The sequence below is a fragment of the Microcaecilia unicolor genome, chromosome 11, assembly GCF_901765095.1.
Source record: "Microcaecilia unicolor chromosome 11, aMicUni1.1, whole genome shotgun sequence".
In the NCBI taxonomy this organism is placed as follows: Eukaryota; Metazoa; Chordata; class Amphibia; order Gymnophiona; family Siphonopidae; genus Microcaecilia; species Microcaecilia unicolor.
In genome coordinates this window covers 97473046-97500548 of record NC_044041.1, presented here as the reverse complement: position 1 = coordinate 97500548, position 27503 = coordinate 97473046, and the positions used below count along the sequence as shown (strand labels likewise).

At 47.3% G+C, this 27503-nt stretch overlaps 1 protein-coding gene across 2 annotated transcripts in view; it reads right to left on the bottom strand.

The window, feature by feature from the left end:
- Nucleotides 1-27503, bottom strand: part of DOT1L (DOT1 like histone lysine methyltransferase) — a 642515-nt gene that overhangs the window by 330668 nt on the left and 284344 nt on the right. For both annotated transcript variants that reach the window (XM_030219845.1, XM_030219846.1), the window contains exon 8: nt 19158-19213. In XM_030219845.1, coding sequence (XP_030075705.1) covers nt 19158-19213 — 56 coding nt within the window. The remainder of the gene's footprint in view (nt 1-19157; nt 19214-27503) is intronic.

Sequence of the window (27503 nt, the reverse complement as noted above, 5' to 3'; positions counted from 1 at the left end):
ACACAGATGAGGGTGATAGTGTGTGGACCAGGGCATGTGGATTCTTGAATCTTACTGGATTACAGGGACCTTTAATGATGGATGAATATATAGAACAGTGGATAAAAGAGGGAGGATTGGAGAATGAAATTAGAAAAATTATAAAGGTAAATGATAAGGAAGATGGGAGTGGAGAAGAAGGAGGACAGGAAGATGCTGGAATAGAACAAATTGATAGTCAGAAACCAGGAAGTAGTAAAGTGAAACAGATAGAGGTACCTGCAAATAATACCCGGGGCAAACAGAATCCAGACACGCAGGGAAAAACAATGGTAGCAATTAAGCACCCACATGAGTCAGCTTCGCTGAAATCAATGAATCCTTTACTAAGGACTAATAATTTGGATAGAAGTGGAGCTCCTGTGTTAAAGTATGTCCCATGGTCCTTTATGGACCTAGAAAATGTATGCAGGTCCTTACTAAATTTGAGCAGATCACATCTGGCCACACGGTAGCTGTCGGCGATGTGAAAGCACTACTAGCCAGATTGATAGGAGGTAATACCGATGAAATCTTTAGAATGGCAGGGTTTCCAGGGGTGACATTACAGAACACTGATAGCGATGGTGCTGAGTTTGGTCCCATGCGTAATAAGCTTTGGGAAGCCCTGAGACAGCGATACAGGGACACCCGCAATTTTAGCAATGTATCTAGCAAGGTGATGGCACCAGGGGAAGATATTCATCAGTATGTAAAAACACTACAGGAAACAAGTTTGTTTTGTGAAGTTTAAATATTGGTTACACCTTTGAATTGAAGCAGTAAAAGGAACCCTCTTTGTTCTGTTTACCTTTGTGCAGCTCATATGTATTTTGAGGCATCTTGTTGTTTGACAGGTCTAAGTAAAGTGTAGGGGAGGGTAGAACTTTAGAAAAAAAATAACACAGCTAAAAGACTTGTGCTTAATATATAGGGCACTGACAGGATCAAAAAAATGTATCTCTCTACTTCTCAGTATTTCTAAGATTACCTGAGGATTGAGTGCTGGACTGCTTAAATCCTAAACTATGCGTTTGTGCATCCTCTCCATTAACTGAATTTTGTAGAGACACTTAAGGGCTAATATTATTCATGATCTTTTCCTTTCTCCTCTCTCTCCCTGCATTTTCAACTGTATTTCCCTGCTCCTCTTTCAGCCATGCTGGCAAAAATCAAATTACTTTTTCTCCTACACTGATGACAGGGGCAGAGTCTGCTCTGTCCCCCTGTAGAGTTAAACAAGTGTGCCTTAGTAGGTGTTCAAATCTGTTGTTTACCTGATACAAACTCCATGTTACTTTGCCCTTTGTGTTTACGGTCTCTAGATAAAAGTTTGTTTCATGATAGGCTTGCTAAAAGAAATTCTTAAGTGTCACTTTCAGAGTGTGTTTAAGCTATTAGGAAATTAATTGGCCCACATTCCAGTATGATTACGTTTGTTTTTTGCAAGATTGATAGGACAAATGTGGTTCCATCCCTTTTTATAGGGAGTTTTTTTAGTTTAAAATTAGAACTAACAGGATAACATTAATTGACACTAAGCGTTTTTTTTCTTGAAAACAAAGTAAGATCTGTAGATTTCTGCAAATAGCAAGCAGCCCTGACACTTAAATGTTAAAACAAAGTGTTAATACCAACAGAGCTAGGAACCAGAAAAGTTAATGCTGCATTTCAGCTCATTTTATATTTATTGTGACCTCTTGTCAGGCAGGTTTTGTGTCTTCTCAGACCACAGATAGGGGTACTTTGTGAAAAACTAAGGGGAACCAACTGAATAATTTGTTGCTCAGTCATCAGACTTGTGCGGCTTGTTTTTTTTTTTTTTTTTATTTCTAGTTCACAGGTATTTCTGCATACTGCTGTTCATGTACCAACCTTGGAAGAAATGGTGGTTTTTCCTGCTTGCTCAGAGAAAATATGAAGGAATCTGTGAATGAGGGTCTTAAGAATGAAATAGCCAGAACAGTGGAGATATGTGACCTTGTGAATTAATTTCTGAATGTTTTTTTCCCTTTCAGACTGCAAATTACAAATTTAGGATTTTTTTATTTTTATGAAATCAGAGTTTCATTCATACATGCCATCCAGATAATTTATATAAAGAAATATTTTCTGACTTTTAATTTTATATGGTTGCGCTCCAAAGAGCTTCTCTTACCAGCTGCAGAGGTAAAAGATTCTCTAAAAGAGCATTTAAGAGCATTTAAAATTGTACCTTTTTTCTATTTCTGGAATGACTATGCTATGCTTTTATTCATTTGTGCATATACGAGCTCACAGAAACTGTTTTGGTAATCCATTTGGATGCCATGCAAAATTTTATCTTGTATAAATAATGTGTTTATTTGCAGATTAAGTCCACTACACTACTGAATCCGAAAAGGCAGAACTCATATATGGCCTCTTCAAACTATGTTTTTTGTCTGTTTGTGTGTTTTTGTGTGACCCATCAGATACATTCAGTATAAGTGACCATTCCTGATTTTTTTAATTTTGTGGATAGTACAATCAGTATGTAGAAGTAGTTTCTCTCCTGAATACATATTGGTTGTGTGTGAAATTTAACAAAAGAGTGTTCTCTTCTGAATGCCATACTAAACACATTAACTACTTGTGTTCTGTCACTAATCAACATTTTAGTACATTAATTACAGGCAGAGTGTAACCTTTTTGCCCCACATTCAGTACGGAATTTTGTCCCTTTCCCCAGTATACTTTTCTTTAGAGATTACTTTTAACTGGATAATATCTTTTGCCCCATTTTTCTCTGTCTCTCAGAATACTGATGATGTCTCTTTATTTCTCAATAATACCACCAGAGCCAGGCTTGCCATTTGTGCCAATTTGTTGCTACCAACTTGCAGATCGGGTCCACCTGAGAAACCACCAATCCTGCCTATGAACTAGTCCAAGGGTCCACTGAGAGTCTGCATGTCCACACCACTTGCTGTCCAGAATCAGAACTCTGACGCTTGCTACCACCTTCCTACGCTGTACAGCCGGCACCAGACTGATCTGACAATTACACCAGATACTGCATACACTACTGCTGCAGAATGTTATCTATACTTTGTGGACTCAATGGATTCATTCAAAAGTATCATTGCCTTTCTCTTCTTTGTACTACTTTGACCTGATTTTAAGCTACAATACTGTGTGAAGTTTTATTTTCTGGTAGCTACATTCCGAATGAATTCAAGAGTCGTCTGAGTTTTTTAGCATCCTTGCCAGCTGACGCAAGTTTTTCCGGAAAGTATGACCGCTTTGCTTGTTTGATAGCGTATTTATATTTTCGGCGACTAGATTTCCACAAGTATACAATCGGATCTCAATTTATGCCATGCTCTTTCAAGTTAGGAGGTATGTATTCCACATGCATGCATTCTCATCATTTTGGTTCTTTAATTGCACTAAGACCTTTTCTTTATCTGACTGTGCCTCTTGCTATTTATAAAACTCTATCATATGCTTTATATTACCAAAAAATGCCAGGACTATTTTATTTACATACTACGCACAGGACTCACTGATCCATACTCTATTTGTATTTTAGCGTATGTATCTATCTTTTTTCTAATGTGTTTTTATCTTTTCATTTATTGCACTTATACTTGTATTTGAACTTTTATTTATTGTAGCTATACTTGTATTTGATTACTTATGTTTTCATACAGTCTGATGTGACCCCTGAGGCAGGTGGCTGTGCCCACCGAAACACAGCCCATGTCAAGTCCTATCACACTGATGCTTTTATTAGAGTTTTCAATATTTCATCCCAAGGCTGATTGTCATTTGTTCCATCCTCTTCTCCCTTTCAGACCCTGTTATCGTAAGTGCAGGTTCAGCTCCTGTCTGCTCTTTTTGCCCCAATAATATTTAGGCTATTAGTATGATTTTGCTAGTTGCTCATGAAGGGGCTCACAAAGGGGAGTGCCCCTTTGGCACGATGCCTCAGAAGCAGGCTGCCTATTGTGAGAGGTGTTTGCTGATGTCACATCTGTCTGCCTGGTTTGAAACTGTGTTATGAAAGATAGTAGATGATAGCTGAGGAAAGTCTTCCCTAAGAGCAGGCTACAATGAAGGTTGGAGTTCAGCAGCTCTAATAAGAGTGTAGGCTTCTGTATAAATGGGAGCTCAATAGTTCTAAAAGTATAGGCTTACATTGAGAGTGGGAGCTCAGCAGTTCTGATGGGAATGCAGGCTTACTGTGTGCTCCAAGTGCTTCATTACTAAATCAAAAAGGCAAGGCAAAAAAGCAACCCCCCAAAAAAGTAACCCCCTAGGGTATTCTGCCATTTTCTCAGTAAACATTTTGAATTTCAACAAGAAATTTTACGTAGTCAGTCATTATACTTACATATTACTATTAAATAACATTTAATTATCTTAAGCCATGTTGATGTTACTGACATTTTAGTGGTACTAACTAGCGATTTTTGCGTGTTAAAAATGTTAGAGCTAAAACACAGTAAAGTAACATCATTCAAATGATACAGTTAATGTGTCAGAATTTCGAAGTCACTGAGGTTGCTCAAAGTGTCTATCCCCAGCTTTCACAGAGGCCTTCAGTCGCTTTAGGAAGTTCTTAACAGCCTTGTCGATCGGTCCCTGGGACAGGCTGTCCCAGATCATCTACAGAAATTCCTCAATTTTTTGTGGCTTTGGCTGGAGCTTGCAATAGCGCTCCAACATTGATCCCCAGAGAAAAGTCTAAGTCACTGTGATGTCATCAACAGTAAGCTGGCACCCCCTTTTTTTGTTTTCAAATAGTGGTACATTTACAGTGCAAACATTTCTGAAAGAGTGAAAATCACTAGGTGGTCATGCTAAAAATTCTATAACTTTACTGTTTTTAAAGATAATCTATTTCCACTTGGCACATAAATGTAGACAGTAGCAACAAATAAAGCGAGGTTACTAACCTGTAGCAGGTATTCTCCGAGGACAGCAGGCTGATTGTTCTCACGATTGGGTGACGTCCACGGCAGCCCCAGGATCAGAAGATCTTCCTAGCAACAGAAGTTTGCTAGCTCTCGAGTGTCCCGCGCGAATCGCGCATGCGCGACCGTCTTCCTGCCCGCAGCGCGAGCGTGCTCCTCAGTCAAATACAAAGCAAAGACAAGGGAAGACACAACTGCAAAGGGGAGGTGGGCAGGTTTGTGAGAACAATCAGCCTGCTGTCCTTGGAGAATACCTGCTACAGGTTAGTAACCTCGCTTTCTCCGAGGACAAGCAGGTTGCTTGTCTCACGATTGGGGTACCGCTAGCCCCCAGGCTCACTCAAAACAAAAAACATTGGTCAATTGGGCCTCGCAACAGCGAGGACATAACTGAGATTGACCTAAACACCAACAACTAACTGAGAGTGCAGGCAGGAACAGAATAAAAATGGGCCTAGGGGGGTGGAGTTGGATCCTAAACCCCAAACAGATTCTGCAGCACTGACTGCCCGAACCGACTGTCGCATTGGGTATCCTGCTGCAGGCAGTAATGAGATGTGAATGTGTGGACAGATGACCACGTCGCAGCCTTGCAAATCTCTTCAATAGTAGCTGACTTCAAGTGGGCCACTGACGTTGCCATGGCTCGAACACTATGAGCCGTGACATGACCCTCAAGAGTCAGCCCAGCTTGGGCATAAGTGAAGGAAATGCAATCTGCTAGCCAATTTGATATGGTGCGTTTCCCGACAGCGACTCCCCTTCTATTGGGGTCAAAAGAAACAAATAATTGGGCGGACTGTCTGTGTGGGCTTGTCCGCTCCAGATAGAAGGCCAATGCTCTCTTGCGGTCCAATGTGTGCAACTGACGTTCAGCAGGGCGGGTATGAGGCCGGGGAAAGAATATTGGAAAGACAACTGACTGGTTAATTGAACTCCGACACCATCTTTGGCAAGAACTTAGGGTGAGTGCGGAGGACTACTCCGTTATGATGAAATTTGGTATAAAGAGCATGAGCTACCAAGGCTTGAAGCTCACTGACTCTACGAGCTGAAGTGACTGCCACCAAGAAAATGACCTTCCAGGTCAAGTACTTCAGATGGCAAGAATTCAGTGGCTCAAAAGGAGGTTTCACCACCTGGGTGAGGACGACATTGAGATCCAATGACACAGTAGGAGGCTTGATAGGGGGCTTGGACAAAAGCAAACCTCTCATAAAGGGAACAAAGGCTGTCCCGAGATAGGCTTACCCTCTACATGGTAATGAAAAGCACTAACAGCGCTAAGATGAACTCTTACAGAGTTGGTCTTAAGACCAGCCTCAGACAAGTGCAGAAGGTATTCAAGGAGGGTCTGTGTAGGACAAGAACGAGGATCTAGGGCCCGGCTGTCACACCAGACGGCAAACCTCTTCCATTTGAACGCATAACACCTCTTCGTGGAATCTTTCCTGGAAGCAAGCAAGACACGGAAGACACCCTCAGAAAGACCCAAGGAGGCAAAGTCTACGCTCTCAACATCCAGGCCGTGAGAGCCAGAGACTGGAGGTTGGGATGCAGATGCGCCCCCTCGTTCTGTGTAATGAGGGTTGGAAAACACTCCAATCTCCACGATTCTTTGGAGGACAGCTCCAGGAGAAGAGGGAACCAGATCTGACGCGGCCAGAATGGGGCGATCCTACTTGAGTTTCAGCAAAGTCTTCCCTACCAAGGGCATGGGAGGATACACATACAGGAGGCCCTTCCCCCAATGAAGGAGAAAGGCATCCAACGCTAGCCTGCCGTGGGCCTGAAGTCTAGAACAGAACTGAGGGACCTTGTGATTGGTCTGAGTGGCAAAAAGATCTCCGAAGGGGGTACCTCACGCTTGAAAGATCTTGCGAACTACTCTCGAGTTGAGAGACAACTCGTGAGGTTGCATTATCCTGCTCAACCTGTCGGCCAGACTATTGTTTACGCCTGCCAGATACATGGCTTAGAGAAACATGCCATGCTGGCGAGCCCAAAGCCACATCCTGACGGCTTCCTGACACAGGGGCGAGATCCGGTGCCCCCCTGCTTGTTGATGCAATACATGGCAACCTGATTGTCTGTCTGAATTTGAATAATTTGGTTGGATAGCCGATCTCTGAAAGCCTTTAGCGCGTTCCAGACCGCTCGTAACTCCAGGAGGTTGATTTGAAACCCTGTCTCCTGGAAGGACCAACATCCTTGGGTGTGAAGCCCATCGACATGAGCCCCCCCAACCCAGGAGAGACGCATCCGTAGTCAGCACTTTTGCGGCTGAGGAATTAGAAAGGAACGCCCCAAAGTCAAATTGGAGCGAATTGTCCACCAATGCAGGGAGTTGAGAAAAACTGTGGACAACCGGATCACGTCTTCTAGATCCCCGGTGGCTTGGAACCACTGGGAAGCTAGGGTCCATTGAGCAGATCTCATGTGAAAACGGGCCATGGGAGTCACATGAACTGTGGAGGCCATGTGGCCGAGCAATTTCAACATCTGTCGAGCTGTGATCTGCTGAGACACTCGTACCCAGGAAACAAGGGACAGGAGATTGTCCTCACTTCGGGGAAGTAGGTATGAGCAGTCTGGAAATCCAGCAGAGCTCCTATGAATTCTAGTTTTTGCACTGGAAGAAGTGGGACTGGATAATTTATCATAAACCCTAGTAGCTCCAGGAGTTGAACAGTCAGCTGCATGGACTGTAGAGCTCCTGCCTCCGAGGTGTTCTTCACCAGCCAATCGTCGAGATAAGTGAACACATGCACTCCCACTCTACGCAAAGAGGCCGCCACTACTGCCAGGCATTTGTGAACACTCTGGGCGCAGAGGCGAGACCAAAGGGTAGCACACAGTACTGAAAATGCCCTGTTCCCAGACGGAATCGAAGATACTGCGAGCTGGTAGTATTGGGATGTGAGTATAAAGCAAATGCTACATACCTGTAGAAGGTATTCTCCGAGGACAGCAGGCTGATTGTTCTCACTGATGGGTGACGTCCACGGCAGCCCCTCCAATCGGAAACTTCTCTAGCAAAGTCCTTTGCTAGTCCTCGCGCGCCCGCGCGCACCGCGCATGCGCGGCCGTCTTCCCGCCCGAAACCGGCTCGAGCCGGCCAGTCCAGTATGTAGCAAGACAATACACTTCAAGGGAAGACACAACTCCAACGGGGAGGCGGGCGGGTTTGTGAGAACAATCAACCTGCTGTCCTCGGAGAATACCTTCTACAGGTATGTAGCATTCGCTTTCTCCGAGGACAAGCAGGCTGCTTGTTCTCACTGATGGGGTATCCCTAGCCCCCAGGCTCACTCAAAACAACAACCATGGTCAATTGGGCCTCGCAACGGCGAGGACATAACTGAGATTGACCTAAAAAATTTACCAACTAACTGAGAGTGCAGCCTGGAACAGAACAAACAGGGCCCTCGGGGGGTGGAGTTGGATCCTAAAGCCCAAACAGGTTCTGAAGAACTGACTGCCCGAACCGACTGTCGCGTCGGGTATCCTGCTGCAGGCAGTAATGAGATGTGAATGTGTGGACAGATGACCACGTCGCAGCTTTGCAAATTTCTTCAATGGAGGCTGACTTCAAGTGGGCTACCGACGCAGCCATGGCTCTAACATTATGAGCCGTGACATGACCCTCAAGAGCCAGCCCCGCCTGGGCGTAAGTGAAGGAAATGCAATCTGCTAGCCAATTGGATATGGTGCGTTTCCCTACAGCCACTCCCCTCCTATTGGGATCAAAAGAAACAAACAATTGGGCGGACTGTCTGTGGGGCTGTGTCCGCTCCAGGTAGAAGGCCAATGCTCTCTTGCAGTCCAATGTGTGCAGCTGACGTTCAGCAGGGCAGGAATGAGGACGGGGAAAGAATGTTGGCAAGACAATTGACTGGTTCAGATGGAACTCCGACACGACCTTTGGCAAGAACTAAGGGTGAGTGCGGAGGACTACTCTGTTATGATGAAATTTGGTGTAAGGGGCCTGGGCTACCAGGGCCTGAAGCTCACTGACTCTACGAGCTGAAGTAACTGCCACCAAGAAAATGACCTTCCAGGTCAAGTACTTCAGATGGCAGGAATTCAGTGGCTCAAAAGGAGGTTTCATCAGCTGGGTGAGAACGACATTGAGATCCCATGACACTGTAGGAGGCTTGACAGGGGGCTTTGACAAAAGCAAACCTCTCATGAAGCGAACAACTAAAGGCTGTCCCGAGATCGGCTTACCTTCCACATGGTAATGGTATGCACTGATTGCGCTAAGGTGAACTCTTACAGAGTTGGTCTTGAGACCAGACTCAGACAAGTGCAGAAGGTATTCAAGCAGGGTCTGTGTAGGACAAGAGCGAGGAGCTAGGGCCTTGCTGTCACACCAGACGGCAAACCTCCTCCACAGAAAGAAGTAACTCCTCTTAGTGGAATCTTTCCTGGAAGCAAGCAAGACGCGGGAGACACCCTCTGACAGACCCAAAGAGGCAAAGTCTACGCTCTCAACATCCAGGTCGTGAGAGCCAGGGACCGGAGGCTGGGATGTAGAAGAGCCCCTTCGTCCTGCGTGATGAGGGTCGGAAAACACTCCAATCTCCATGGTTCTTCGGAGGATAACTCCAGAAGAAGAGGGAACCAGATCTGACACGGCCAAAAAGGAGCAATCAGAATCATGGTGCCTCGGTCTTGCCTGAGTTTCAACAAAGTCTTCCCCACCAGAGGAATGGGAGGATAAGCATACAGCAGGCCCTCCCCCCAATCCAGGAGGAAGGCATCCGATGCCAGTCTGCCGGGGGCCTGAAGCCTGGAACAGAACTGAGGGACTTTGTGGTTCACTCGAGATGCGAAGAGATCCACCAAGGGGGTGCCCCACGCTTGGAAGATCTGGCGCACCACTCTGGAGTTGAGCGACCACTCGTGAGGTTGCATAATCCGGCTCAGTCTGTCGGCCAGACTGTTGTTTACGCCTGCCAGATATGTGGCTTGGAGCACCATGCCGAGACGGCGAGCCCAGAGCCACATGCTGACGGCTTCCTGACACAGGGGGCGAGATCCGGTGCCCCCCTGCTTGTTGACACAGTACATGGCAACCTGGTTGTCTGTCTGAATTTGGATAATTTGATGGGACAGCCGATCTCTGAAAGCCTTCAGAGCGTTCCAGATCGCTCGCAACTCCAGGAGATTGATCTGTAGACCGCGTTCCTGGAGGGACCAGCTTCCTTGGGTGTGAAGCCCATCGACATGAGCTCCCCATCCCAGGAGAGACGCATCCGTTGTCAGCACTTTTTGTGGCTGAGGAATTTGGAAAGGACGTCCCAGAGTCAAATTGGACCAGATTGTCCACCAATACAGGGATTCGAGAAAACTCGTGGACAGGTGGATCACGTCTTCTAGACCCCCAGCAGCCTGATACCACTGGGAGGCTAGGGTCCATTGAGCAGATCTCATGTGAAGACGGGCCATGGGAGTCACATGAACTGTGGAGGCCATGTGGCCCAGCAATCTCAACATCTGTCGAGCTGTGATCTGCTGGGACGCTCGCACCCGCGAGACGAGGGACAACAAGTTGTTGGCCCTCGTCTCTGGGAGATAGGCGCGAGCCGTCCGAGAATCCAGCAGAGCTCCTATGAATTCGAGTTTCTGCACTGGGAGAAGATGGGACTTTGGATAATTTATCACAAACCCCAGTAGCTCCAGGAGGCGAATAGTCATCTGCATGGACTGCAGGGCTCCTGCCTCGGATGTGTTCTTCACCAGCCAATCGTCGAGATATGGGAACACGTGCACCCCCAGCCTGCGAAGTGCCGCTGCTACCACAGCTAGGCACTTTGTGAACACCCTGGGCGCAGAGGCGAGCCCAAAGGGTAGCACACAGTACTGGAAGTGGCGTGTGCCCAACTGAAATCGCAGATACTGTCTGTGAGCTGGCAGTACCGGGATGTGTGTGTAGGCATCCTTCAAGTCCAGAGAGCATAGCCAATCGTTTTGCTGAATCATGGGGAGAAGGGTGCCCAGGGAAAGCATCCTGAACTTTTCTTTTACGAGATATTTGTTCAGGGCCCTTAGGTCTAGGATGGGACGCATCCCCCCTGTTTTCTTTTCCACAAGGAAGTACCTGGAATAGAATCCCAGCCCTTCTTGCCCGGATGGCACGGGCTCGACCGCATTGGCGCTGAGAAGGGCAGAGAGTTCCTCTGCAAGTACCTGCTTGTGCTGGAAGCTGTAGGATTGAGCTCCCGGTGGACAATTTGGAGGTTTTGAGGCCAAATTGAGGGTGTATCCTTGCCGGACTATTTGCAGAACCCACTGATCGGAGGTTATGAGAGGCCACCTTTGGTGAAAAGCTTTCAACCTCCCCCCGACCGGCAGGTCGCCCGGCACTGACACTTGGATGTCGGCTATGCTCTGCTGGAGCCAGTCAAAAGCTCGCCCCTTGCTTTTGCTGGGGAGCCGCGGGGCCCTGCTGAGGCGCACGCTGCTGACGAGAGCGAGCGCGCTGGGGCTTAGCCTGGGCCGCAGGCTGTCGAGAAGGAGGATTGTACCTACGCTTACCAGAAGCATAGGGAACAGTCTACCTTCCCCCAAAAAATCTTCTACCTGTAGAGGTAGATGCTGAAGGCTGCCGGCGGGAGAACTTGTCGAATGCGGTGTCCCGCTGGTGGAGAGACTCTACCACCTGCTCGACTTTCTCTCCAAAAATGTTGTCCGCACGGCAAGGCGAGTCCACAATCCGCTGCTGGAGTCTATTCTCCAGGTCGGCGGCACGCAGCCATGAGAGCCTGCGCATCACCACACCTTGAGCAGCGGCCCTGGACGCAACATCAAAGGTGTCATACACCCCTCTGGCCAGGAATTTTCTGCACGCCTTCAGCTGCCTGACCACCTCCTGAAAAGGCTTGGCTTGCTCAGGGGGAAGAGCATCAACCAAGCCCGCCAACTGCCGCACATTGTTCCGCATGTGTATGCTCGTGTAGAGCTGGTAAGACTGGATTTTGGCCACGAGCATAGAGGAATGGTAGGCCTTCCTCCCAAAGGAGTCTAAGGTTCTAGAGTCCTTGCCCGGGGGCGCCGAAGCATGCTCCCTAGAACTCTTAGCCTTCTTTAGGGCCAGATCCACAACTCCAGAATCATGAGGCAACTGGGTGCGCATCAGATCTGGGTCCCCATGGATCCGGTACTGGGACTCGATCTTCTTGGGGATGTGGGGATTAGTTAGAGGTTTTGTCCAGTTCGCAAGCAATGTCTTTTTTAGGACATGGTGCAAGGGAACAGTGGACGCTTCCTTAGGTGGAGAAGGATAGTCCAGGAGCTCAAACATTTCAGCCCTGGGCTCGTCCTCCACAACCACCGGGAAGGGGATGGCCGTAGACATCTCCCGGACAAAGGAAGCGAAAGACAGACTCTCAGGAGGAGAAAGCTGTCTTTCAGGAGAGGGAGTGGGATCAGAAGGAAGACCCTCAGACTCCTCGTCAGAGAAATATCTGGGGTCTTCTTCTTCCTCCCACGAGGCCTCACCCTCGGTGTCAGACACAAGTTCACGAACCTGTGTCTGCAACCTCGCCCGGCTCGACTCAGTGGAGCCACGTCCACGATGGGGGCGTCGAGAGGTAGACTCCCTCGCCCGCATCGGCGAAGCTCCCTCCGCCGATGTAGTCGGGGAGCCCTCCTGGGAGGTGGCCGCAGTCGGTACCGCACGCGGTACCGACGTCGGGACCTCACCCCGGGCGATGGGCCAGCCGGCGCCACGCTCGACGGTACCGGAGGCGCAAGCACCGCCGGTACCGGAGGGGTAGGGCGCAACAGCTCTCCCAGAATCTCTGGGAGAACGGCCCGGAGGCTCTCGTTCAGAGCGGCTGCAGAGAAAGGCAAAGAGGTCGATGCAGGCGTCGACGTCAGAACCTGTTCCGGGCGAGGAGGCTGTTCCGGGCTGTCCAGAGTGGAGCGCATCGACACCTCTTGAACAGAGGGTGAGCGGTCCTCTCGGTGCCGATGCCTGCTGGGTGCCGACTCCCTCGGCGACCCAGAGCTCTCGGTGCCGACGCGGGGAGGCGACCGGTGTCGATGCTTCTTCGATTTCTTCCGAAGCATGTCACCAGAGCTCCCCGGCACCGACGAGGAGGAAGTAGAATCCAGCCGTCGCTTCCTCGGGGCCGAGGCCGAAGGAGGTCGGTCTCGGGGGGGCTGTACCGCAGGAGCCCTCAGGGTAGGAGGAGACCCACCCGAAGGCTCACCGCCACCAGCAGGGGAATGGACAGCCCTCACCTGCACTCCTGACGATGCACCACCATCCGACGACATCAGCAGACGAGGTCCCGGTACCACCGACGACGATGCAGCTATCCGATGTCTCGGCGCCGATGCAGAGGCCCGATGCCTCGATGCACTCGATGCAGGGGCGGCCGAGGAAGATGGTCTGGACGCTGACGACGTCGATGCACTCGAAGATCCCGGTGCCGATGCCGACGAAGAGCCTGAGAACAACACGTTCCACTGGGCTAGTCTCGCTACCTGAGTCCGCCTTTGAAGCAGGGAACACAGACTGCAGTTCTGAGGGCGGTGCTCGGCCCCCAGACACTGAAGACACGACGAGTGTCGATCAGTGAGCGAGATAACCCGGGCGCACTGGGTGCACTTCTTGAAGCCGCTGGAAGGCTTCGATGTCATGGGCGGAAAAATCGCGCCGGCGAAATCAAAGTCCGAAATGACGGAAAAAGAGCACCAAAAAATTTGTAAGGGAGAAAATCTCGACCGAGGCCGAAAAGAGGCCTACCCCGACGACGAAAGAAAACTTATCGGGGCAAAAAGCTGGAAGTACGGGGAGGATTAACACGAAACCCGGGGGGGGGGGGGTTCCAGAGCACTTCCCGACACTTGAAAGACTTTTCCGAAGAAAAAAACACGTCAAGATAAATTTGGACGCGCGAGGTCGACTTTCCGGGGCTCGACACGGCGAAAACACGACCGTACCGAGTGCGGACAAAAGAAGACTGGCCGGCTCGAGCCGGTTTCGGGCGGGAAGACGGCCGCGCATGCGCGGTGCGCGCGAGGACTAGCAAAGGACTTTGCTAGAGAAGTTTCCGATTGGAGGGGCTGCCGTGGACGTCACCCATCAGTGAGAAAAAGCAGCCTGCTTGTCCTCGGAGAAGCATCCTTTAAGTCCAGAGAGCATAGCCAATCGTTTTTCTGATTCATGGGGAGAAGGGTGCCCAGGGAAAACATGCTGAACCTTTCTCGGACCAGATATTTGTTCAGGGCCCTTAGCTCTAGGATGGGACACATCCCCCCTGTTTTCTTTTCCACAAGGAAGTACCTGGAATAGAATCCCAGCCCTTCCTGCCCCAGTGGCACGGGCTCGACCGCATTGGCGCTGAGAAGGGCGGAGAGTTCCTCTGCAAGTACCTGCTTGTGCTGGAAGCTGAAAGACTGAGCTCCCAGAGGGCAATTTGGAGGTTTTGAGATCAAATTGAGGGCGTATCCTAGCCGGACTATTTGAAGAACCCAACGGTCGGAGGTTACAAGAGGCCACCTTTGGTGAAAAAACTTTAACCTCCCCCCCGACCAGCAGATCGTCTGGTACAGACACTTTTATCTCGGCTATGCTCGTCTGGAGCCAGTCAAAAGTCCGTCCCTTGCTTTTGCTGGGGAGCTGCAGGGGCCTTAGGAGGCGCACGCTGTTGACGTGAACAAGCGTGCTGGGGCTTAGCCTGAGCAGGCTGGTGGGCAGGTAGATTGTACCTACGCTTACTATAAGCGTAAGAAGCATTCCTCCTTCCTCCATAAAAACGTCTACCTGTTGAAGTAGATGCTGAAGGCGTCCAGTGGGAGAGCTTGTCGAATGCGGTATCCCGCTGGTGGAGCTGTTCTACCACCTGTTCAACCCGATCGTCAAAAATGTTATCCCCCGGCAAGGAGCATCCGCAATCCCCTGCTGGACTCTATTCCCCAGGTCAAAGCCATGCAGCCATGAGAGTCTGCGCATTACTATACCTTGAGCAGTGGCCATGGACAGAACATCAAAAGTGTCATAAACACCCCTGGATAGGAATTTGCGACACGCCTTCAGCTGCCTGACCACCTCTTGAAAAGGCTTGGCCTGCTCCGACGGGAGCTTGTCGACCAAGTCCGTCAGCTGCTGCACATTGTTCCGCATGTGGATGCTCATGTAGAGCTGGGAGGATTGGATCTTGGACACGAGCATAGCAGAATGGTAGGCCTTCCTCCCAAACAAGTCCAGAGTGCGAAACTCCCGCCCTGGGGGCGCCGAGGCATAATCCCTAGTACTCTTGACATTCTTGAGAGCCAGATCCACAACAGAGTCATGAGGCAACTGGGTCTTCATCAACTTCGGGTCCCCATGGATCCGATACTGGGACTCAATCTTTTTGGGAATAGGGGGATTACTTAAGGGTTTCGCCCAGTTCACCATCAATGTCTGCTTTAGGACATTATGAAGGGGAACAGTGGACGATTCCTTAGGTGGCGAAGGATAGTCCAGGACCTCGAACATCTCAGCTCTGGGCTCATCCTCACTAACCACTGGGAAAGGAATGGCCGTAGATATTTCCCGGACAAATGACAAGACAGACTCTCCAGGGGAGAAAGCTTTCTCTCTGGCGAAGGGGTGGGATCAGAAGGAAGACTACAAGACTCCTCGTCAGAGAAATATCTGGGATCTTCCTCTGCCTCCCACGAGGCCTCACCGTCGGTATCGGACACAAGTTCACAAACTTCAGTCTGAAGCCGAGCCCGTCTCGACGCCGAAGAACTAAGTCCTCGATGGCGGTGCCGAGAAGAAGACTCCCGGCACCACCGGCGATGAAGCTCCCTCCAGTGACATCAAAGGGGAGCCAACCTGGGTGGCAGCAGAGGCCGATGGGCAAGCGGTACCAGCGTCACCGTCCTCACCACGGGCGGAGAGCCAACTGCCGCATCTCTTGACGGTACCGACGGAACCAGAGCAGGTGGTCGCAGCAGCCCTTCCAGAATCTCTGGAAGTATGGCTCTGAGGCGCTCATCCAGAGTGGCTGTCGAGCAAGGCAGTGGGGCCGGTACCAGCGACGAAGTCAGAACCTGCCTGGGGAACGGAGGTAGTACCGGGCTGTCCGGAGCAGAGCGCATCAACACCTCCTGTATGGAGGGAGAGCGGTCCTCCCAGTGTCGACGCTTTGCGGGTACCGAATCCCTCGGTGTCCCGGAGCTCTCGGTACCGTGACGGGAAGGTGACCGATGGCGATGCTTCTTCGCCTTCGCTCGAAGTGCGCCAGCGGTACCTCCCGGTACCAAAAAGGAAGACGTGGAATCCAGACGTCTCCTCGGGGCCGGGTCCAAAGGTGGTCGGTCCCGGGGGGCCTGTACCGCATGAGCCCTCGAGGCAGGTGGAGACCCACTCGATGGCTCACTGCTACCAGCATGGGACCTCTGGACAGCCATCACCTGCGCTCCAGACGTCAATGCACCCTCCGATGCCGACATCGATACCGCTGGCTCCGTCAACGTCGAAGGACCGCACGAGGCTCCGATCAGAATGTTCCACGGAGCCAATCTCGCCGCCTGGGTCCTCTTCTTGAGCTGGAGGCACAAAGTACACGCGTTAGGGCGATGACCCGCCCCGAGACACTGAAGACACGAAATGTGCCTATCAGTGAGCGAGATCGTCCGGTTGCACCGCGTGCACTCCTTGAAGCCGCTGGCAGACTTCGATGACATGGGCGGAAAAATCGCGCCGGCGAGGTCGAACGCGATGATGCCGAAAAAGGGCACCGAAAAAGGGGGAAACAAGGCCCGCACAGGCGGCAAAAAAAGCCACTCATGCAAAAGAAAAGAAACTTACGGGGAAATTTCTATGAAGTAACGGAAACAAACACAACTTTTTTTTTTTTTTTTTACAAAGAAACACACGAGGTAAGAAGAAACAAGCCGAAAAGGCGAAAAAGCACGATGAAGAACGCAGCGAAGGCCTCTCTGGGGCAGAGAACGTACGATACATGGCCATTCTGAACCGTGGAAAAAGAGAGACTGAGGAGCACGCTCGCGCTTTGGGCGGGAAGACGGTCGCGCATGCGCGATTCGTGCGGGACACGCGAGAGCTAGCAAACTTCTGTTGCTAGGAAGAACTTCCGATCCTGGGGCTGCCATGGACGTCACCCAATCGGGAGAACAAGCAGCCTGCTTGTCCTTGGAGAAAGCTATAAAATTTCACAACGAAATTCTAAATGGTTGCTGAGAACACAGCAAAAAAAACTCTAGAGGGTTACTGGATTTTGCCTAACCCTATACTATGAAAAATGGCAATGAGCTGGTAGAAGAGCTTAGTACTCCCACTGTTTCTTGGTAAATAAAGAGATTTCAAAGCTACCTTAAGTGTTACTTTACTTTTACATCTGTTAATATATTCAAGCAAATGAGAAAACTTATTGGGAAGACAAGATACTTTAAGACAATGCTGGAGAGAGTGCAACAGAATACTAGCACAAGTCATGTTCTCTGAAGGGATGCTACATATCCCTTATTTATTGCATTTGTATCCCACATTTTCCCACCTATTTGCAGGCTCAATGTGGCTTACATAGTACCGGAGAGGCGTTCACAGACTCCGGTGTGAACAAATACAAAATGATGTTGTGGGAAGATAGGTTCTTGTGGAACAGTCGCATTAGGGTATCATAAAGCAGAAGGGTCCCTTGATTTTGAGAAGTGCATTTCTCCATTTTTTGTGATATCTGGAAGTCTGGACATCAATGTATGCCCGAAACATGGATGCATCGGACTCTCTCTCAAAGTGATCATTACTATACTGCTGTGGATGTCCTTTTTCCCCATCTTTTCATCATCTTTGACTTATGTAATCTTGCACTGCAGTTCACTAAACGCTGCCTAATAGGAAACATCTAGAAAATGTGGGTTATTACAAGAAACCACCTCTATCGGTGGAATAGGATAATTACAACTTACCTAAAATGCTTCCACAAAACTACAAAGGGTGGTACATTTTCCTTTCTATGGCCTCATTGAATCATATCACTTAACGCGAGGACATGAAATGAGATTGAAGGGGTGCAGACTCAAGAAAAATGTCAGGAAGTATTTTTTCACAGAGAGAGTAGTGGATGCTTGGAATGCCCTCCCGAGGGAGGTGGTGGAAATGAAAACGGTAACGGAATTCTAACATGCGTGGGATAAACATAAAGGAATCCTGATCAGAAGGAATGGATCCTCAGGAGCTTAGCCGAGACTGAGTGGCAGAGCCGGTGGTGGGAGGCGGGGCTGGTGGTTGGGAGGCGGGGATAGTGCTGGGCAGACTTATAGGTCTGTGCCACAGCCGGTGGTGGGAGGTGGGGCTGGTGGTTGAGAGGCGGGGATAGTGCTGGGCAGACTTATACGGTCTGTGCCAGAGACGGTGGTGGGAGGCGGGGATAGTGCTGGGCAGACTTATACGGTCTGTGCCAGAGCCAGTGGTGGGAGGCGGGACTGGTGGTTGGGAGGCGGTGAAAGTGCTGGGCAGACTTATATGGTCTGTGCCCTGAAGAGGACAGGTACAAATCAAAGTAGGGTATACACAAAAAGTAGCACATATGATTTTATCTTGTTGGGCAGACTGGATGGACCGTGCAGGTCTTTTTCTGCCGTTATCTACTATGTTACTATGTTATATATGTTACAAAGAATCACCATTATTTTTAAGCATTGAACAAATCTGAAAAAGCAGCACCACCTTCACTTCTGTTTAAAGTTTGCCACTTCATTTGGACTAATCCCACCTAGAGAGTTGCACAGTAACAGAAATTTCACCTGTCTCCCACTGGAATCTCCTCCATCCCTACCCATATCCCATGCTAAAATAACCCGACGTGGTAACATAACCCAACTTAACAGTAGCCTATGATGATAACTTCCCCTCTCAGTGATTATGGGGATATCAATGCTATCAACCACATCCATTAATTTTTTTAGTGCTATTATAATTGCCAAGCCAAAAGAAAAGGTTGGCCTGGCACTACACTTTTGCGGGAACCCCACAGTACCTGCATCCATCCCCACAGACCTGGAAGAGATCCCAGCGGGAGTCCCATGGACTTGGAGGGGATCCCCATGGGATTCCCAGTAAATCCATTCCCATGCAGCCCTCTAGTCCCTCCCCCACCCAACTTCCATACCATTGACTAGAGGTGGCACAGATAAAACAGTTTCCAGGGCTCATAGGTCATGTACCTTGTATTTGCTATTCTCTCTTTCCACTCTTCTGAGAGGAAGTCCCCTCGTTCCAGCTAGGAAAAAAAAAGGAAAATAAATATCAACAAAACAAAGGTTTCAGAACAGCATTTCCTTATCATATTACTGTGTGTTTTTTGGATAAGAAATCTACTATGCTAGAAAACAAAGACAAAAATGTTCAATCTGTTGTTCATACTGCATCTGCCAAAGTGAACCAAGGCTTAGGCAACCATATACCTGAGATTCTAAGGTATCACCAGTCTCAGTAGCAATGATACTAACGAAGACAACAAATTCATCTTTCCAGATCCAAGCTTCTATGTAATATGTCACACAACCATGAAAAAGAACTGTCCATATTTTATACTTCTTGTGCTGGTATAGAAGAGCAGTAGCAAGGATTACTGTATAATGATATCAGATAGATACAGTGAAGAGGAAGAGTCAATCACAATTTGTGTGTAAAAATGTGTCTCTGAAATAGATACATCTAGGGGTCTGAGAGAAATACAGTAATGTATGAACAGTAACTTTTTAAGCAATTAAATCCAGGTACACACTGTCTTTACTCCAGCAGAATAAAATTAATCTCTACCCAGTCACAAGCTCCTGGTGTGCTCAACTTTTAGGACCCACAGCTCTCTGCCTCCCACCTCCAGAGGGAGCATAGAGCAATCTCACGTGGAAGACAATGTGAAGTATCAATAAATGGAAACATTCTCTTCAAATCAGCTGTGTCAATCGCATGACACTGAAACTTAATCCCCACTTTGAATAATTAAAGAAGTGCACCATCTGTATCATGAATATTCTCATGTAACTAAACAAAGTAACAGTCATTAGTAAGGAGATAACTACCTAAGACGAAAATGACTGTCTCAAACAATTCTATGGGGCTCATTGTCAAAGCACTTTAGACTTAAAGTTACCTGGAGGCGTATTTTCTAAGCACTTAAACTTACAAAGTTACATAGTAACCTATGGAACTTTGTAAGTCTAAGTGCTTTGAAAATACACCTCCACATCTACAAACATGCAAAGGAGGTTTTCTGCCCTTTTTTTTTTTTTTATTGGGGGAGGAGGGCGTTTGAGCTAGTAGTGTCATAACCCCTTTTTCCTTTTTTTTTCGTTTGCTCTGCAGGCCCTGGATAGGAGATGCAGTGTTTCGTTATATTGTCTAAATATTAATATACACTTTGATGTGTATATATTTTATTTATTAGGATTTATTTACTGCCTTTTTGAAGGAATTCACTCAAAGCGGTATACAGTTAGAATAGATCAAACATGAGCAAGGAGAAATTAGATCTCACCTGCTAATTTGCTTTCCTTTAGTCCCTCAGGACTGGCCCAGAATGCGACTGATAGGTTGTGCACGCCTTCCAGCAGGTGGAGACTGAGAAACTGTGGCTCTAGAGAAAGAGCCAATAAGAGCCCTTGCCAGCCAGAGAAAGATCCAGTATTATCTTACCAAAGCAGAAGGAAGAAAGCAAGAAGAAACAAAAAATACCATCTGTGCATCCGAAAAGCCTGAGCAACTGCCAGCACCATGCTAACACTGAGCATGTGCCACACTGTGAATGCGTCCGCCAACATGCCCTCGCATGCCGGACACTGTAATTGAAATCCATTGTTGTTTTTTTGTTTTGTTTTTTCAAATACGTAACAGCAAACGAACACAGCTCCCAAGGAAACTGGAACCACCGAACACAAAAAGAAACAAAACGCATCAAGGGAGGAATCTGGGCCAGTCCGGAGGGACTAAAGGAAAGCAAATTAGCAGGTATGGTCTAATTTTCTCCTTCATTAGCATCCCTCCAGACCAGCCCAGAATGTGACTGATGGGAAGTAACAAAGCAGTAAATTCAAATCCACTGTAAGGACTTTAGAACCAAACATGGCCTCCTGCAGACTCTGAAAATCCAACCGATAGTGCTTGGAAAACGAATGCAAAGACTACCAAGTCGCCGCCTTACAAACGTCCAGAGGCAGAACTAAGCAGCGCTCTGCCCATAACACCGCCTGACCTCTTGTAGAGTGGGCTTTAACTCCCTCTGGTATAGGCTTACCCGAAAGAAGATAAGCCGAAGCATTCACTTCCTTGAGCCAACAGGAAATAGTAGGCTTAGAAGCCATAAGATCTTTGCAGAAACAACCAATCAAAAGTAACAAATGATCTGTACAATGGAATTCCTCTGTAGCCCTCAAGTAATGCTTCAGAGCCCGCTTGATATCGAGACACTTCAAACGTTGCTGCTCCTCTGACCCTGAAGAACCAAGCACAGGCAACAACTTGGGAAGAAAGGACGGTACTGTACGCAACACCACACGATTCTTACAGAACTCCAAAAATGGTGACCTATAAGACAACACCTGCAACTCTGATACCCTCCTAGCTGATGTGATAGCCACCAAAAACACTCTCTTCAGGGTCAAATCTTTCACCATACAGGAAGACAAAAGCTCGAAAGGAGGCTTCGTGAGAACCGAGAGCACCAGATTGAGATCCCAGCAAGGAAAGTCAAACCGTGGACGACGACGAAGAAGGTTTGCTGCTCACAGAAATCGTATCACATCCGGATGGCTCACCAGCAACTTCCCTTGAACTCAGGCCCAAAAACAGGAGAAGGCCGCAATCTGCATCTTAAGAGAGGTCAAGGCCAAGCTTTTAATCAAGACCTCGCTGCAAAAAATCCAAAATCTGCGAAACTGAGGCCCGAAAAGGAGAGATTCCCAACTCCTCACACCACGCCTCAAACATCCTCCAAGTCCGCACATAATTCAGGGATGTGGAACGATGCTGAGACCAAAGCATAGTGCTAATTACTTTTGCAGAGAAACCCTTCTTCATCAGCCACACCCTTTCAAGAGCCAAACCATAAGACAGAATTGACACGGATTGGGATGAGAAACCGGACCCTGTACCAGAAGACTTAGCGAAATATTCTCATTATGGAAGGATCCTCTCCTGGAGGAAGACCCTCCGCCCCCCAGATCAACTAGGGCCAAATCCTCAGGGGCCTGCCCATCAGGAACAAAATCTGGCTCCTCAAGGGACAGCATCTCATGATCTGGTTCAGAGGACAGGACCTCTTCCAAATCCCAGGACTGCCTGAGCCACTTTGCTGCCACCAACCGACTTTCTGGAGGCATTTTACTAGAAACCTCCAAAGGACTGGATTTATGAAGCAAAAATGCCTCATATCTGTAGGACGAACTCAGGGGGTGACACCCCCCCCCCCCCCCGACGAAGCCGACAAAACCTGCAGAACTCTGAGGCATCGGCAAAACTGGCAGAGAAGGAGAAACTGAAGGAGAAACCATAGGAGGCGGCAGTTCCCGACAAAACAGCACCCAAACTGGCTGAATTCCCCCCCCCCCCCCCCCCAAGATACCGAAACTTTGGACATCCCAGCTACCTGCTCCAACAACCCCTCCAACGCTGTGCAAAACTTGCAACATCTGCTTGTGCCGAGACCCTGTCACTCACAAACCGAGCAGCACTGGAGTTTCTCTGCCATGGCGCCTCTGCTGTGTTTAACTTTTTTTTTTTTTTTTAAGTTCCGTTTAAAAAAAAGCTGTAGAGCAAATTAGAAAAGCTAGTCACCGCAGGAGAACGGGAGCTATCCTGCTTGTTTACAACACTAACAGACAAGAAATCTTTCTCTTTTTTTTCCTCTCTTTAATGTGGCTGTCTCTCCCTTCCTCAGCAGCTCTTCCCCCAAAGAGCCTGAGACACAGGTAAGAAACTTCTGGGTTGTTGTTTTTTTTTTGTTTTTTTTTAAATAGGGCATCAGAGAGATGCAAGGAAGGACAAGGGGGCAGGGGACCCAGCCACCTGAGTGTGACACCCATGAGACTAGACGAGACCTTCACAGGCCTCAGCCTCAAGCGACAGGCTTTCCTTTCTTTTTTTTTCTGCTGCACAGACCAAATCAAGAATTAAAACGAAGAAACAATCAGAAATAAACACCGTCACCCCAACAACTAAAGAGAGAAAAAGAATAAAGCAGGAGACTGAAGGGCTCACCACCTTTCACCTGCTGGAGACTGAGAATACTAGATTTTTCTCTGGCTGGCAAGGGCTCTTACTGGCTCTATCACAGTTTATCAGTCTCCACCTGCTGGAAGGCGTGCACAACCCATCAGTCACATTCTGGGGCAGTCCAGAGGGATGCTAAGGAATAGGCAATTACAGCAGTAAAAATATTCAAATAACAATACAAAGTATGGCATAGTATACAATTTACAATGTCAACACAATACGTAATAGAACATTTTAATTGATACTGAAGGGTACAGCAAAGATGGAACATATAGATAAGAGAGTAAGAAGAGTTAGAAAGTAAGGTGACTAATTAAAAGAAAGCTGCACATGAGGTCAGAGAGATGGTTAAATACTATCTCAACTAGGGTAGAAGTGGATAAACATGTCCTACTGCAGTATGTGCAGCCCATGTCACTCCTTGTGTGTGTGTAGTGCGTTTTTTCTAGCAAAATAGGTGCTGGTACTCAAATGCTAGTGATCACTGAGGGACCCACCCCACAATAGCCAGGCCCCCTGCAACCAATCACAGAAACTGTGACAAGGCAGAATTGGTGTGTAGAGCCTGAGCTCTTTCATTAAAACTTGGAGTCCATGGGTTAATTTTAGCAATGAAAAAGGTGCCGGCACTCAGTACCCCCAAGTACCCCCGCAAAAAAAAGCCCTGTGTGTGTGTGAGTGAGACTAACAACTTAGTTACTTCTTCCATTAAAGGCCTGGTTGAAGAACCAAGCTTTCACCTGCTTCCTGAAGTAAAGATAGTCTTGTGTTAAGCGGAGCCTTGCAGGTGGTGCATTCCAGTTGGGGGCTACTCCGGAAAAGGTTTGCTTGCAGGTATCACATCATGTAATGTCTTTTGGAGAGGGTGTAGTTAGTGATAGTCCTTGAGAGGACCTTAGTGTCCTTGGCAATGTGCAGAGGATCATCCTATAGGGACATTTCCTTTAAGGGCCTTGAAGATCAGAGTTTTAAATTTAGCCCTGTATTGTACTGGTAGCCAATTAAGTTTTTGTAAAAATGGTGTGATATGATCACATCGCTTGCAACTTTCTACAAGTCTTCCTGATGCATTCTGAATCAACTGGACTGGTGCAGGCCTTTGTAGTCAGTCCATCGTATAGTGCACTGCAGTAATCCAGTCTTGATGTTATCATGGTATGCACAACTGGGATAAGATTTACCTTCTCGATGTAAGGAGAGAGGCAGCATAGCTGTCATAAATAGTAGAAGCATCTGTTGAAGGTTGCTTAGATCTGGGGAATCAGAATAAGTGTTGAATCTAACTGTATTCCAAGGTTCCTGACTTGTGATTTGAGGGGCAGTTCACACTTCCCAAAAGGGATTTTGATGTCAGGTACATATCCACTTGTGTTAGAGACCCAGAGTAGCTTGGTTTTAACATGGGTTCAGGCAAAGTTTGTTGTGTTTATATACCCAATGCAGGCGGTGTATGCCAAACGATGCCCGATTGGGTTTTAATTGTTCTATGATCTCCAAATCATATGCCTATATTTTACTGTATGGTTTCTTTCCTCGTATATTGGCTGTTTTTGTTAATTAAAATGTCAAGAGTTTTAATTTATTTGCATTGTTCAGGCTTGCTCCACTCCCATAAGTTCTGTATAAGCGTCTGCTGTTTTTTTTATTGGCTTTCTTAATTTGTATAGGCTAGCTCCTTATCTACTATACAATCATACTGTATTCAAGCAGGAACCACTGTCTGTGCTCATCAGTCAAGGGACAATCACGGTAATGAATATGCTATTTTTTTAATTATTTATTGCATTTATATCCCACATTTTCCCACCTCTTTGCAGGCTCAATGTGGCTTACAATACATCATGAATGGTGGAAATATATAAGAAAATAGACATTTAGTATTACAGAAGAATCTTGGGTAACATTATAATGGTAAAACATGATAGTAGTATAACAAGCAGATATTATAAGACATTTCTGGATGTATGTGGAGGAGTTCACATTTGTTGATCATTATGGCATACCTTGTTAAAGAGATGTGTCTTCAGTAGTTTGCGGAAGTTAGCTAGTTCATAAATTGTTTTTAAGTTGCGTGGCAGCGCGTTCCAGAATTGTGTGCTCAGGTATGAAAAGGCTGGCACATGCGTTAGTTTGTATTTTAGACCTTTACAGTTGGGGAAGTGAAGATTAAGGAATATGCGGGATGAATTTTTAGCATTCCTGGGTGGTAAGTCTATCAGGTCTGACATGTAGGCTGGGGCATCTCCGTGAATGATTTTGTGAACTAGGGAGCAGATTTTGAACGTGATGCGTTCTTTAAGTGGGAGCCAGTGTAGCTTTTCTCGTAGGAGTTTAGCACTTTCATATTTTGTTTTTCCGAATATGAGTCTAGCTGCAGTGTTCTGGGCTGTTTGAAGTTTCTTGTTATTTGCTCTTTGCAGCCAGCGTAGAGTGCGTTGCAGTAGTCTAGATGACTGAGGACCATTGATTGTACCAGGTTGCGGAAGACAGTCCTTGGGAAGAAAGGTCTTACTCTTTTTAATTTCCACATTGAGTGGAACATCTTCTTGGTTGTGTTTTTCGCATGGTTCTCAAGTGTTAGATGTCGATCAATGGTAACTCCAAGAATTTTTAGGTGTCCGAGATTGGGAGATTCAGTTTTGGTGTGTTAATGGTGGTGAATTTGTTCGTGTTATGTTGAGAGGTATTAGGCATTGGGTTTTTCTGCATTGAGTTTCAGCTGAAATGCGTCCGCCCATGTATGCATGATATTTAGACTTTGGTTGATGTCCTTGGAAATTTCCGTTAGATCTTGTTTAAATGGGATGTAGATCATTACGTCGTCTGCATATATGTATGGATTGAGGTTTGGTTTGATAGCAGTTTGGCCAAGGGTATCATCATTAAGTTGAATAGTGTCGGTGAGAGGGGGGATCCCTGTGGAACTCCGCATTCAGGTATCCATGTGGCGGATGTAGTCGAATTAGATGTCACTTGGTATGATCGTGTGGTTAGGAACCCCTTGAACCAATTGAGAACGTTGCCTCCAATTCCAAAGTACTCGAGGATATGTAGTAGTATTCCATGATCAACCATGTTGACGGCGCTAGACATGTCAAATTGTAGAAGTAGTATGTTCTTCCCAGTTGCAATCATTTGTTTGAATTTAGTCGTGAGAGTAACTAGTTCTGTTTCAGTGCTGTGGTTAGATCGAAATCCTGACTGGGAGTCGTGTAGTATTGAGAATTTGTTTAAGTAGTTTGTGAGTTGTTTGGTCACCATCCCTTCCGCTATTTTGGTTATTAGGGGGTGGATGCTACTGGCCTGTAGTTGGTTAGTTCACTAGCACTGTTCTTTGCATCTTTGGGTATGGGGGTAAGTAGAATGTTTCCTTTCTCCTTCGGGAAGAGTCCATTTTGTAACATATAGTTCAAGTGATTCGTTAGGTCTAACAAATTGTTGAGGTGCAGATGTCATAAGACTGTTTGGGCATATATCTAATTTGCAATGAGATTTGGCAAATCTTTTGAGTGTTTGGGAGATGATTTCCTCCGATAATGTCTCGAAATTGGTCCAGGTTCTGTCTGCTGGGTATACACCAGGGTCTGGATCTAGACAATCAAGGAGTTCCGCATAATCGGTGGTACTGACAGGTATTTTAAGTCGCAATTGTACAATTTTCTCTTTGAAGTATCTCGCGAGATTGTCTGCTCCTGGTGTATCTTTGCTGTCGGTTGTGACTGGTGTAATAGCTAGTAGTTTATTTACGAGTTGGAAGAGTTTGTGTGTGTCCTTGTAGTCCAATTTCAGTTTTGTAATATAATCTTTTAGTTTGTCTTACGATATATTTATATTTTCTTTGAAGTTGTTTCCAGGCGTTAAGTGTGGGGTCGTCTTTCTTTTTATTCCACGCTCGTTCTAACCTTCTTACTTGTGTTTTGAGTTTTTTCAGTTCTTCATTGAACCATGGTGTTGATTTCTTTCTGTGTGAAGTTCTGGTTTGAGTTGGGGCAATATTGTCTAATATTGATCTGCATCTATCGTCCCATTCTAGGAGGAATTGGTTTGTATCTGCCTTTATTGTCCATCCGTTGTGGTAGATCTGTTGCCAGAATATTACCGGGTCTATTTTTCCTCTCGTGGTGTAGGTTTTTCGTTCTTGTTTGTTAGGCGAGTCTTTCTTTCGCCATTGGAGGTAAATGTATGCTTTATAGTGATCTGACCACGGTGCGGGTGTCCATTTTGTATCTGTTAGTATAAGGTTTGAATCAGGGTCGAATTTGTATGTGATAATGTCTAGTGTGTGTCCTTTATTGTGA